At 37.5% G+C, this 12,485-nt stretch overlaps 1 protein-coding gene across 1 annotated transcript in view; it reads left to right on the forward strand.

Moving 5' to 3' along the window:
- Nucleotides 1-12,485, forward strand: part of usp9 (ubiquitin specific peptidase 9) — a 91,283-nt gene that overhangs the window by 46,663 nt on the left and 32,135 nt on the right. The window contains exons 21-29 of the mRNA XM_042334406.1: nt 3,864-3,984; nt 6,514-6,644; nt 7,272-7,550; nt 7,642-7,767; nt 8,415-8,540; nt 8,832-8,998; nt 10,426-10,534; nt 10,769-10,915; nt 11,751-11,897. Coding sequence (XP_042190340.1) covers nt 3,864-3,984; nt 6,514-6,644; nt 7,272-7,550; nt 7,642-7,767; nt 8,415-8,540; nt 8,832-8,998; nt 10,426-10,534; nt 10,769-10,915; nt 11,751-11,897 — 1,353 coding nt within the window. The remainder of the gene's footprint in view (nt 1-3,863; nt 3,985-6,513; nt 6,645-7,271; nt 7,551-7,641; nt 7,768-8,414; nt 8,541-8,831; nt 8,999-10,425; nt 10,535-10,768; nt 10,916-11,750; nt 11,898-12,485) is intronic.

The raw sequence follows: 12,485 nt of genomic DNA on the forward strand, positions 1-12,485 counted from the left end.
ATAGGACAGTTTAATGAGCAATTGGTGACTGTCAAAAACATTATTTATGAGCCATTCTTCGTTTTGGCAGTTGGGATCTGTAATAGAAGATTTGCACAATTGGGACAAATGTTTAAATTTTGTTGATAATATTTAATTGGGAGGTGAAAAATCAATCCTCAGCAGACAGCCAATGTTAATCAATTGCCCAGAGGACTATAGAGGTATTCAATTTGAAATTTTACTAATTGGTGATTGCTAATTCATTTTTGAGATGCAGGGCAAATCACCCAACATTCGTGCCAAAAATAACTTGCCAGGGATGGATATAGCTTATTCACTTCAGTTGAGATATTAAACCAAGGTCTCGGCTATTTGTTCAGGCGACGTTAAAGATCCCATAGCACTATTGTGCGGCATTGCTGTGTGCAAATTGGCTGCAGTATTTGTCTACAAATTACACAGTTGCTACACTTTAGAGTATATACTGTGAAGTGCTTTGAGACTTCCTCCTGATGTGAAAGGTGCTATATCAAATGCAAGAATTATTTATGCTTAGTATTACTGGAAGACATTTATGTTGCAGCAGCTATAGGTTAGCATGTGACTAAGACTTCTGAAGCACCTCTACCTTCCTCACCTACTTGTGGAGTTCTGTTGCTCAGTGGTTAGAGCACATACCTCGCAAGCAAGAAAAACTGGGTTTGATTCCTGGCAGGCTGAAACGTTCGGCGAGTTTCCTTACTGCGCATACCTAGCAGTCAGTAGGAACCTGGTTGTTAGTCTATTGACAGATCACTTTTCCGGGGGTAACAATCCATTCAAAAAAAATTGTCACTTAATCCATGACTGTTTGTGGGGCACTGCTGTGTGCATTTGGCTTCCACATTTCGCCCAGAAAATATACAGTCAATTCACTTTACAGCATATTCTGTGAAGTGCTTTGAGATGTCTCGAAGACGTGATTAGGCACTAAAACAAATGCAAGGATTATTATTACTTGGTGTCTATTGCTCCCAATGAAGTGCTCGGGGAGCTCTGAATTGTCGGAAGTACAGTCCTTAGGAAATGCTAATCGATAATGCTATCCATTAAAGGATCCTTCTTATCCTCTGATGGGTGAACCATTAAATTGAAATCTGGTCCCCATGTTCCGGTAGACATTAAAAATCCCATGGCACTGTTTGAAAAGGACATATCTGGCCAATAATCCTCTGTATAAATTGATCGTTCAGTACATGGCTGTTTCTGGGATGTTGCGTTCAAACTGGCTGCCATGATTGCCTACAATACAGTGGCTCCAGTTCACAGAAACTTTGAGATGTTACAATATAATAAGCATCATATCAAATGCAGAGATGATTTATTGTTTAGTGCTTTGGGACTAAGTGAATAAGTGCTTGGAATATAATTTTTTTGTGATTCGATTGTTATTTTTTTGGGGACATAATTATGATTTTGGCTCAGGTGAACTCTAAATCTTTGTGGTAAGGTCAGGATTTTGGGGCATAACCTGACATTTCTATTCAAGGTTTAGAGTTTAATTGTGAATTGTAAACTTTCATCTGACACCATGTTTTTCTGAGGTGGATTTCAAGTTCCAATAAGTTGATTTGATGGATCTATTTACCCTTTTAATATTGAGAAAATCAAAGATGTTTTAGATTCTAAAGGTTTTTGCTTTTTAGTAAAATGTGTAAATATTATCTTTACATTACTTTTAAACAACCACATGATTTACTTTGCTAACAGTTAGTGAGCAGAGGTAAGGTAAGGTTCAATGAACACTAAGGTAGGTCAAAATTAAGTCTCGACAGTTTTATGAATCGGGAAGCTGAATTTGGTTGACTCCCAATACTGCCCACATTAAGTGCTTGCTTTAAGGAGCATTTTTTTTGCAAAGAATGATAGAAAATAGTTAAATTCTTTAAATTTAGCCTATCCACATACCAACCTTTGCCATCTCTCCAACCTTGATTTTAAGTGTATAAGTGTAAAATAGAATTCCTTCTTTAATGTTGATTACTGTTCAGCATTAATGTAAAGTATGGCTCAGCTTTGTTTGATGCTGTCTCAGTTAACAAGATCTGAGGGTGATTCATGCAATTCTCTGCAATAAGTGTAGAGATTTTATAATATGGAATGCTTATTTAAGTGATTTTCTTTCTGCTTTCTCCCCCCTCCCCTCATCCCCACTGTATCATGTCAGTTTGTTGAAGATAAATTCTACTTTTTTTAAAAAAAAAGTAAATCTAAAATGTCAGAAACTTAAGATGTTCAGCAAAAGGAAACAAAATACGTGTAGTGGTTATTCAGTTTATAACTTAATATGAAATATTTGCAATGCTCTGAGCAGGTAACTTAGAATCTCTCCAATACAATTTTCCCTGTTGCTATTTATGTTAGAATAGTATCTATCTAAAGGAAAACTTTTACAGTGTATGATGTGGTTGTATGCTTTCCATTTTTATAAAAGATATTTTCAGCACATTAACCACAAATAGAATACATTTTAACTTGCTTAAAAATACAGTTCCACTGCTAAGCATTTTAAACCTTATGATTGTGGAGAATTCCAGTTTACCATTTACTCAGGAGATACCATAAGCTACTTTTCAGTTGGTGCATATTTTCCTCAACACAATCTTCTGTTTATCCCATTGAATGAAAGTACAATAACTAGCATCCGATAGCTTCTTAATGATTCCTTAATGAGAAACTCCTCAATGTCCTCCATTTCCCCCATGACCCCATCCTATCTCTGTGACCTTCCAACCCTCATAGTATTTGCTGCACAGCATCCATGCTTTGCCCAGCAAACACTGACTTGATTCATGTCACTTGATTAATTCCTGTAGCTCAGTGGTTAGAGCACTCACCTCGCAACTGAGAGACCTGGGTTTGATTCCTGGGCAGGGTGAAACGTTGGGCAAGTTTCCTTACTCCACTCGCCTCTGTTTACCTAGCAGTAAGTAGGAACCCAGTTGTTAGTCGATTGGCAGATTGATTTTCCATGGGTAATAAATCCTTCCAAAAATGTTATAATTTGGGCACTCAATCCATGACTGTTTGTGGGACATTGCTGTGTGCAATTTGCTGCCACGTTTCTCCCACAAAATATACAGTCTACTACACTTTGCAGTATATTCTTTGAAGTGCTTTGAAGATGTGATAAAACGCTATATCAAATGCAAGGATTATTATTATTCCGGTCTTTCTCAGTTTCTTGACCAAACTGCAGAATATGACTCCCAATACTAAAAACGTTTTATTAACTTGAGCTTTGGTGACCTACAATGAATATATGCAGTCCTTCAGACTTCTAACTTTCTGTAGCCTTCTTACAGCAATTTTAAATTGCCTGTTAACTGATGTATCTAACCACCTTAAAAGCTTATTTGGGCTTCTAGGTGTCATTGGACTGAAATTAAGTTGATTGGACTGATTTACACTGTGCAATATCTGATGCCATGTGAAGTTTGGTATTAAATACTCCTTTGCAAAAATGTCAGACTTCAATATAATATGACTTCAACATTGGGTCTTCAGTTATTTAACCTTTACCATTGTACTTTTTCACCTGATCGAATTTTATGCTGAACTTTATCACTGTAACTATATTGCAGTATATGTGGAGTATTTGACTATTTTGTATTCAACAAATGCAGTAGTCTGAGCTGGAATATGCACAACAGAAGTTTTGACAGTATTGAGTTTGTAAATAAGCAGTCATAATTTACTAACTCATTTAATTCTTATAAATGTGTTGCTTTTCTTGTATACGCAGTATTTGATGCATCATTCCATCAGTTAGTGCTGGTATGGTGTGTATTTCATTATATTGTAGTTTAGATGACTTAACCTAGTCTTTCTTTTTTTCTTAGATAATGTCCTTGCACCCTAGATACATTTCCTTCCTTTGGCAAGTTGCAGATCTGGGCAGCAGCCTAAACATGCCACAGTTGAGAGATGGTGCTCGTATCCTTATGAAACTTATGCCTCCTGGTAAGATGCTTTATGTGATGACTTAAAATCCTTCCTTTTACTGAAAATATTTTGTGTGTTCCTAGAACATATTTTAGAAGGCAGTCTTCAATTATAATTGTCTAAACACAGATTCAGATGGACTATATCTGCAATGATGTATAACTGGGTAGATAATTCCATTGGTAATTGGTTGGGAGGCAGGAAACAGAGAGTAGGATAAAGACAACGTTCTCTGATTGGTGGGACATGACAAATGGTGTCCCCCAGAGGTCTGTACTGGACCCCAGCTATTTGATATATATATAAATTACTTGGATGAAGGAATCGAAAGTTTTATATCCAAGTTTGCAGACAACACTAAACTAGGAGGTTCAGTAATTTGTGTAGATGGGAATAGGAAGTTACAAAGGGATTTAGACAGATTAAGTGAGTGGGCAAAGCTGTGGCAGATGGAGTTCAATGTAGGGAAGTGTGAGGTCATCCACTATAGACTGAAAAAAGATAAAGCAGAATATTTTCTTCATGGGGAGAAATTAAGAACTGGAGGAGCAAAGAGATTTGGGTGTCCATATCCACAAATCACTAAAAACTAGTTCCCGGGTGCAAAAAGTGATCAAAAAGGCAAATGGAATGTTGGTCTTTATCTCAAAAGGCCTGGAATACAGAGGGGAAGAAATGATGCTTCAGCTGTACAGAGTTAGTCAAACCCCATCTGGAGTACTGCATTCAGTTTGGGGCACTGCACCTCAGGGAAGATGTAATGGCCCTGGAGGGTGTGCAGCGCAGGTTCACCAGAATGTTACCAGGCCTAAAAGGGTTAAGTTACAAGGAAAGGCTGAATAAACTTGGATTGTATTCCCTTGAGTTTACAAGGTTGAGGGGTGATTTGATTGAGGATTTAAGATGATAAAGGGATTTGATAGGGTACATACAGAGAAGCTATTTCCTCTGGTGGGGAAATCCAAAACAAGGGGACATAGCCTTAAATTAGAACCAGGACATTTAAGAGTGAAATCAGAAGCATTTTTTCACTCAAAGAGTGGTAGAAATCTGGAATTCTCTCCACCAAAAGGCTGTGGATGTTGGATCCATCCACACCTTCAAGATTGAGGTTGATAGATTTTTGGTAGGTCAGGTTAAATAAGAGAAATGGGGAGAAAGCAGGAAATTGGCATTGAAAGGTTTAGTTGAGGTACAGATCAGCCATGATCTATTAAATGTTGAAACAGGCTTGAAAGGCTGAATGGCCTATTCCTATGTTCCATTGTGTAATTTGTGAGGTATCTACCTATATAAAACCCAACTGTGGTAGATAATGAAACCTGCTCTGATTTGTCACTTATAGTTGCTAACTGAGTAACTCTTTGTGCAGTCAGGGATAAAATGTAGGTTTATAAGAATCCAGTTTTTATTCAAAACCATACTGTGGTTTATGAATTTCTACCCTTAATTTATAACTTCTTTCTTCCATCTCCCAAAATCTATTTTGCAAGTTGAACTATTTTCAAAGTTATTTGATTGATTGCAAATTCAACCTGTCAGGTTGGTTTTGAGTCAATCGAAAACTGAAGATTCACAGGACTGCTTTATGGAAGCAGCTTTGTCAACCCCCAAATGTATGCAGAAATTTTAAGTTGAGACCATGAATTTTAACATGGACAAAGAGAGAATTCCGATGTAAATGTGCTTTAACTGCTCTGAATGTTTAATAAGAATTCAGCCATTTACTCCGTAACTGTCTGTCCAATGCCTTGGGATGTCCTCCCGACGTGAAAGGCGCTAGCTATACAAATGTGACTTTGTTGTTGTTTTAGTTCTATAATGTGGTTTTATGTCAAATTAAAGGAAAATTTAAACCTTGTAAGTTTTATCAATGTCGAGCAGCTATCCATAGTGTTTCCATGTGTAGGATTTCATAGAATTAGACAGCACAGAAGGAGGCCATCCGGCCCATCATGTCTGTGAAAAAAGTTATCCAAATCAATCCCACTCCCCCTGCTCTCTCCCCATAGCCCTGCAAACATATCCTCCTCAAATAATTATCTACTTCTCTCTTAAAAGTTATCGAATCAGCTTCCACCTCCCTTTCAGGCAATGCATTCTAGATCTGAACAACTTGCTGTGTGAAAAAATGTCTCCTCACCTCCCCTCTTTTAACAACTATTTTAAATTGGTGTCCTTGGGTTACTGACCCACCTGCCAGTGGAAATGGTTTCTCCTTGTTCACCCTATCGAATCCCCTCATAATTTTGAACACTTCTATTAAATCTCCTCTTAACCTTCTCTGCTCCAAGGAGAGTAATCCTAGCTACTCTAGCCTTTCCTCATAACTGACGTCATTTGATTGGTTGTAATCTGTGATTTCCTTTGCAATCACAAGACGTTTCTGCGGCATTCTCCATATATTTGCCATAGCACTGACATTTGAGTGGATGCTTTTAATTGATTCTTGGAAACATTATTTTAAAGCTGTTCTCTTATTCTTACCCTTTGTACCCAATAATCAATACGTTTCAGGTTGTAATTTATATTATGGCTTCTTCGCAGATAACACTACAGTAGAAAAACTGCGTGCTATCTGCTTAGATCACGCGAAGCTTGGTGAAAGCAGCCTCAGTCCAACTCTTGATTCCCTCTTTTTTGGACCATCTGCCTCACAAGTGCTGTATCTAACTGAGGTGTGTAATCCAGTTTTCTGTTTGTGGATCTCTTTGAATGCAAAAATACTTTATTTTTTAAATTAATTTATTTTATGTGAAATGTTAGTAACACCAATATGGAGAATCTACAACTTCCTCCTTTAAGGTTTTTGTTCCACGTCATGAGATCTCAACTTATTTTTATTAATATTTTTAAAAATACAAATTGACGATGTGATAATAGCTATATCAAATGCAAGGATTATATTATTATGAGCTATGAATAGCAAATGACTGCTTCTGAGCCATTCTATTTCTCATTACGATTGACCACAACTATTTCTTCAATGTGATTATTTCAAAGATTGTACAAATATTTTTAGTTTGTGGCTTTATTGCAATGTCACAGTGCAATCATTTCCCATTCCTATCTTGAAAAGGAAATGTTTAACATTAAAATATTACTGAACGATATTCAAAAGCACTTTTTAAGCATCACTTCTGAATGAAAAACAATCTGACTCAAGTCTCAAATTGGATTTTTGCAAAAACACTACTTATCAAATATTTATAAAACAAGCCCAAAATATTATTTTAACAAATTTTCTGAAATAGTTTATGTATGATGTATTTTGCCTCTAATGTGTTTTTTTTCCTTTTGTGCAGGTAGTATATGCCTTGTTAATGCCTGCCAGTGCACCTCTGGGGGAAGACGCAAGTGATTTTCAGTACAATTTTTTAAAAAGTGGTGGTGTGTCCCTCGTGCTGGGAATGCTCACCAGGAATAATTTCCTCCTAAATGCGGATGTGGAGACTCGCAGGGCTGCCTATCTTAATGCACTAAAAATAGCCAAAGTATTACTCACGGCAGTTGGATATGGCCATGTCAGAGCTGTAGCCGAAGCCTTTCAGCCAGTTGTGGAGGGTTCAAGCACTGTTTCACCGGTGTGTATTTTTCCTCATACTCACTTTTATAATCAACGTGTAATCTTTTATATTAATGCAGCTTTGATCAATGTTTTTTTTCTTTGAACAGATAAATCATGCTACTCATAGCCAGGCTGTAGTTCTGCAGAATGCTCTGCACAACATTCCCAATCCCACTTCAGAATGTATGTTGCGAAATGTAGCTATTCGCCTTGCACAGCAAATATCAGATGAGGTTAGTGTGCCTTTTGTCTTTCAAGAAATTGTGTATTATATTTGTAATAAATATATGCGTTTGGACCTTGGTGTGCTCTTTACCCAGGAAATTTAAAAGCATATGGCATGAATTCTATCTCATGTATAGCAAAACAAACTTTAGCAAAACATTCCGTGTTATTTTCAATTTGTATATGTTTAACAGATCTAGATTCTTGTCACTACAACCGTTTAATACAGTATGGTTGATTGGTAAACATGAGTTAATACCTTGTCTGAATTTCCACCTTTGTTTAAGTCAGCAGCAAGTGTTTGCATTTATGTAGTCTTTCATGTAAAATAAATGTTGGGAAGTACTTTATGAATGTTTGCGTAGAATGTAGTAAATATTGTTCTGAACTGTCATCTTAATGCATTCAGTAGCACTGTCCTGATTTGGGATTCAAGGTCTACATTGGGACAAGTAATTCATAATCCAGAGCAGTACTGAGGAGTGCTGCATAGTTAGAAGTGCCATTGCGTGTTAAAATTGTGCTAATCAGCCCATTTTGCAAATTGCTTCCCAAATTACATTCATATTTATGCTATTCTGTAAAGAAAATACCACAAGTTCAAGAGTATATGCTGAACGGTTTTGATTTTGTGATTTGGTTGACTTTCTCTTAGGCCTCAAAATATATCCCAGACATCTGTGTTATCCGAGCAGTTCAAAAAATTGTCTGGGCCTCGGGTTGCGGTTCGATACAGCTTGTATTCAGTTCAAGTGAAGATATCAGCAAGATTTATGAAAAGGTAAGTTTGTTAAACTGTGTTCTTACTGGTCAGAAATTACACATTTGAAATGCTTATAAAGATTTAATATAGTGCTGCGTATAGCTTGTGTATAATTTGTGAAGGGAGTTTTCCCCCCGATGTTTCTGAGCTATTGCTCATTTTTGTAGTTTTACTGTTTGCACCCCATACCTGAGAAACTCAAGTAGACGGTCAGAAAATGTTTGAACAGTGTTGCCTTCCTAGTTTTGTAGTTGCTAGGAAGAATATTTAAATAGAATTTCAGATGTGTTTTTTTCATTATGTTTGAAGACTAATGCAGGGAAGGAGCCAGATTCAGAAGATGAACATGTTTGCTGTGAAGCACTGGAAGTCATGACGCTTTGTTTTGCACTGGTTCCAACAGCGCTGGATACACTTAGTAAAGAAAAGGCATGGCAAACCTTCATCATTGATTTGCTACTGCACTGCCACAGCAAGTAAGTGTTAGTACCTTTTACAACAACACATTGAGGATTTAGGCATTAGTTTAATTTATAATAACCCTTGCATTTGGAAAGTGCCTTATACATTGATAGGAGGTCTCAAAGGTTTCACAGGATATACTGCAGAATGGAGCAACTACTTTGTGGATAAACAGTGTGAACCTAGAGATTCAAATTTGTTTTGTGAAATGGCCCAGAGCTTAACCATATGTTTGTCCTTGGAAGCAGTCAACCATGAACATTGTAGAGTTTTATCAAAGTTGAATCTAACTACCCCCCAAAAAAATTCACTGCTAGTTGAAAATGAAATTACTGATTCACACCCATCAGCGAGTTATCTTTGACTCTTGACATCAAAACATGTTGTTTAAAACAGTAGCAAAGTGACTTGTAGGTTTAAATTCATCAGTGATGATGTTACTCCATTTACAGCAGGCTTTTCCGATACATTGGAATCCAGCTGTGGCATAATTGCATTTTTGATTAGTAAATAAAAAATGAAACGCATTCATTGGGCATGTGATCCCAACTCTCATATTCGAATGGAGTTTGCATGTATGCTTTGACTTTTTTGTGTGTTTGTTGGTAAAATGTTTTTTGGATCGTTATGTGTGCTTTACTACCTTGGTTACTGCTTATTGGTTACCTGCAAAAATGGTGTATACAAGGGTGAAAATGCCAGATTTCAGTACCATGGAAACACCAGCAATATTGTATGGATTGTCAGTTGTGGTCAGCTTGACCAATTGAAATAATAATAATAATAATAATAATCCTTGCATTTGTTATAGCGCTTTTCACGTCGGGAGGACGTCCCAAAGCGCTTCACAGAATATACTGTAAAGTGAATTGACTGTATATTTGTGGGCGAACGCGGCAGCCAATTGCGCACAGCAATGTCCCACAAACAGTCGTAGATTGAAAATGACCAATTTATTATTGTTTTTGGTTTTGGAGGGATTATTATTAGGCGTGTGGAGCAAGGAAACTTGCCCAATAACCGCTCTAGGCAAGCAGAAGAAGGCAAGCCCAGCCAATAACAAGTAGCTTCAACAAGGCACGTTATGGCAAAGGGCAAGCAGCATCCAACCACGTTCTAGAAGGAGAGCAGAGATGAGTCTGGCACATCTCGCAAAAGGGAAAAAGGGAAGACCCAAACTTACAAACTTTGAACAAGAAAGACTGTGAAGTTTGCACTGAATGGTTGTAGATATTTGTTTAGCAGATTTTTAAGTAAATGTACACGTAAACGTACATGCAAAGTATATTTACCTGTTTTATATATAGGGTATTTTCTACTAAACTTAATGCATGTGCCAAAAACTGTCACCATAGCCACAACTGTGGCTTGTCAGCAGTTTCTATCGTACAACATTTTGAAGATTCAAATTGTAAAAAGTTTCCTGTTTTTCAAATCATAGAGCTGTAAGGCAAATGGCCCAGGAGCAGTTCTTCCTGATGGCTACCAGATGCTGCATGGGACATCGACCTCTCCTTTTCTTCATTACTCTGCTCTTCACTGTATTGGCAGTAAGAACATTTTCTTACATTTCTAATAACACTGTTTTATATTATCTATAAAGGAAATAACTGAACAATAATGAGTTATTAAAGTAAAAAAATCTACTGCATCATAAAAGATCAAATTCAGGATACAATCAGTTTTATTTGAGTGCTCTTGACTTTCCTTGTGAATTTTATGTAACAGGTTTGTGCTATTAACTGCAATGTAGCTGAGTTGCATGTTTGTTTTCCTGTTACCAGAGCACAGCAAGAGAGAGAGCAAAACATTCAGCAGACTACTTCACGTTATTGAGACATTTGCTTAATTACGCCTATAATAGCAACATCAACTTACCGAATGCAGAAGTTCTGCTCAACAATGAAATTGATTGGCTGAAGAGGATTCGGGTGAGTTGAATCCAGTAGTTTAACTTGAAATGGATGGAGAGAATTTGTACATTGTGTGTGTAATCGTTCATTTAAGCGTAAGACTTTCAACTGCATCTAAAAATCATTTATTTCTTTTACCTGTATATTAACGTGTAATGGATCATGGAGTCCTGTAGCGTAGTGGTAAGCGTGCTCGTCTTGCAAGTGATACGACCCTGGTTCAATTCCCGGGTAAGGCAAAACCTTAGGCAAGTTTCCTTACTCCAAATGCCTCTGGAACTCCATCCCCCAGTGCCTTCGCCTTGCTTCCTCCCTCTCCTCCTTCAAGGCCGGTCTCAAAACCTTTCTCTTTGACCGAGCCTTCAGCTCCCCTCTCGACTCTCTTCCCCCTCCTCGCTCCCTCCCTTCCCTCCCCTCACCCTGACCATTTCCCCCCTCCTCGCTCCCTCCTTCCCTCCCCTCACCCTGACCATTTCCCCCTGCTCGGGTCTTAACCCAACTGTGCAGCGCCTTGGGACGTCCTCCTGACGTGAAAGGCGCTTTATAAATGGAATCGTTGTTGTTGTTTACCGTGGAATAATTAGGAACCCGGTTGTTAGTCGATTGGCGGATCAGTTTCCAGGGGTAATAATCTCGCTGTTGTTCTTTGGGATAATGGTTATTTAAGAGCTTGTGTAATATGTTAATCCAGTGGTATTCCTCAACTCCTAAAGAGCGTTGGTTGGGCCCCATCCTGATGTTGTACTATAAATTGGTGAGACGGTCCAAAAGTTCAACCAGGAAAGTTTTTCCCATTTGTATATGGTGTTTTAATCCTCAAATTTAATATTTTGTTTTATTACATAAATATTAGGATGAAGTAAAAAGAACAAGTGAAACGGGTGTCGAAGAAACCATCCTGGAGGGTCATCTTGGAGTCACAAAGGAGCTGCTGGCTTTCCAGACACCTGAAAAGAAATATCATATAGGTTCTGAAAAAGGAGGAGCTAATCTCATTAAGGCATGTGAATTTTGTGTTGTGTGGTTAATGCATTGAAACATTGCTTAAATTTCACTCAAATAGCTTTGAATGAAATTCAGGAAATTGAAGTAAATCTTGATGGTTATATTCTTAATTCATTTTCATTTTTTAGTGAGATGAGCTGAGCAGTATTTTACCATCTTAAAGTGTCTCTTCATAGAATCATACATTAACATCCATAAAGTGATTTCTACTCTTAAGACCTGCTGATATAATAATAAAATAATAATTCTTGCATTTGATATAGTGCTTTTCATGTCGGGAGGACGTCCCAAAGCGCTTCACAAAAACACACTGTAAAGTGAATTGACTGTATATTTGTGGGCGAACACGGCAGCCAATTGCGCACAGCAATGTCCCACAAACAGTTGTAGATTGAAAATGACCAATTTATTATTGTTTTTGGTTTTGTAGGAATTATTATTAGGCGTGTGGAGTAAGGAAACTTGCCCAAGGTTTCGCCCTGCCTGGAATTGAACTCAGGTCTCTCACTTGCAAAGCGAGTGCTCTAACCACTGAGCTACAGGACTCCACAAAAATATAGTAAATTAACATCATAGCAATAAT

The sequence above is a fragment of the Callorhinchus milii genome, unplaced genomic scaffold (genome assembly GCF_018977255.1).
Source record: "Callorhinchus milii isolate IMCB2004 unplaced genomic scaffold, IMCB_Cmil_1.0 Scaffold4, whole genome shotgun sequence".
Taxonomy (NCBI): Eukaryota; Metazoa; Chordata; class Chondrichthyes; order Chimaeriformes; family Callorhinchidae; genus Callorhinchus; species Callorhinchus milii.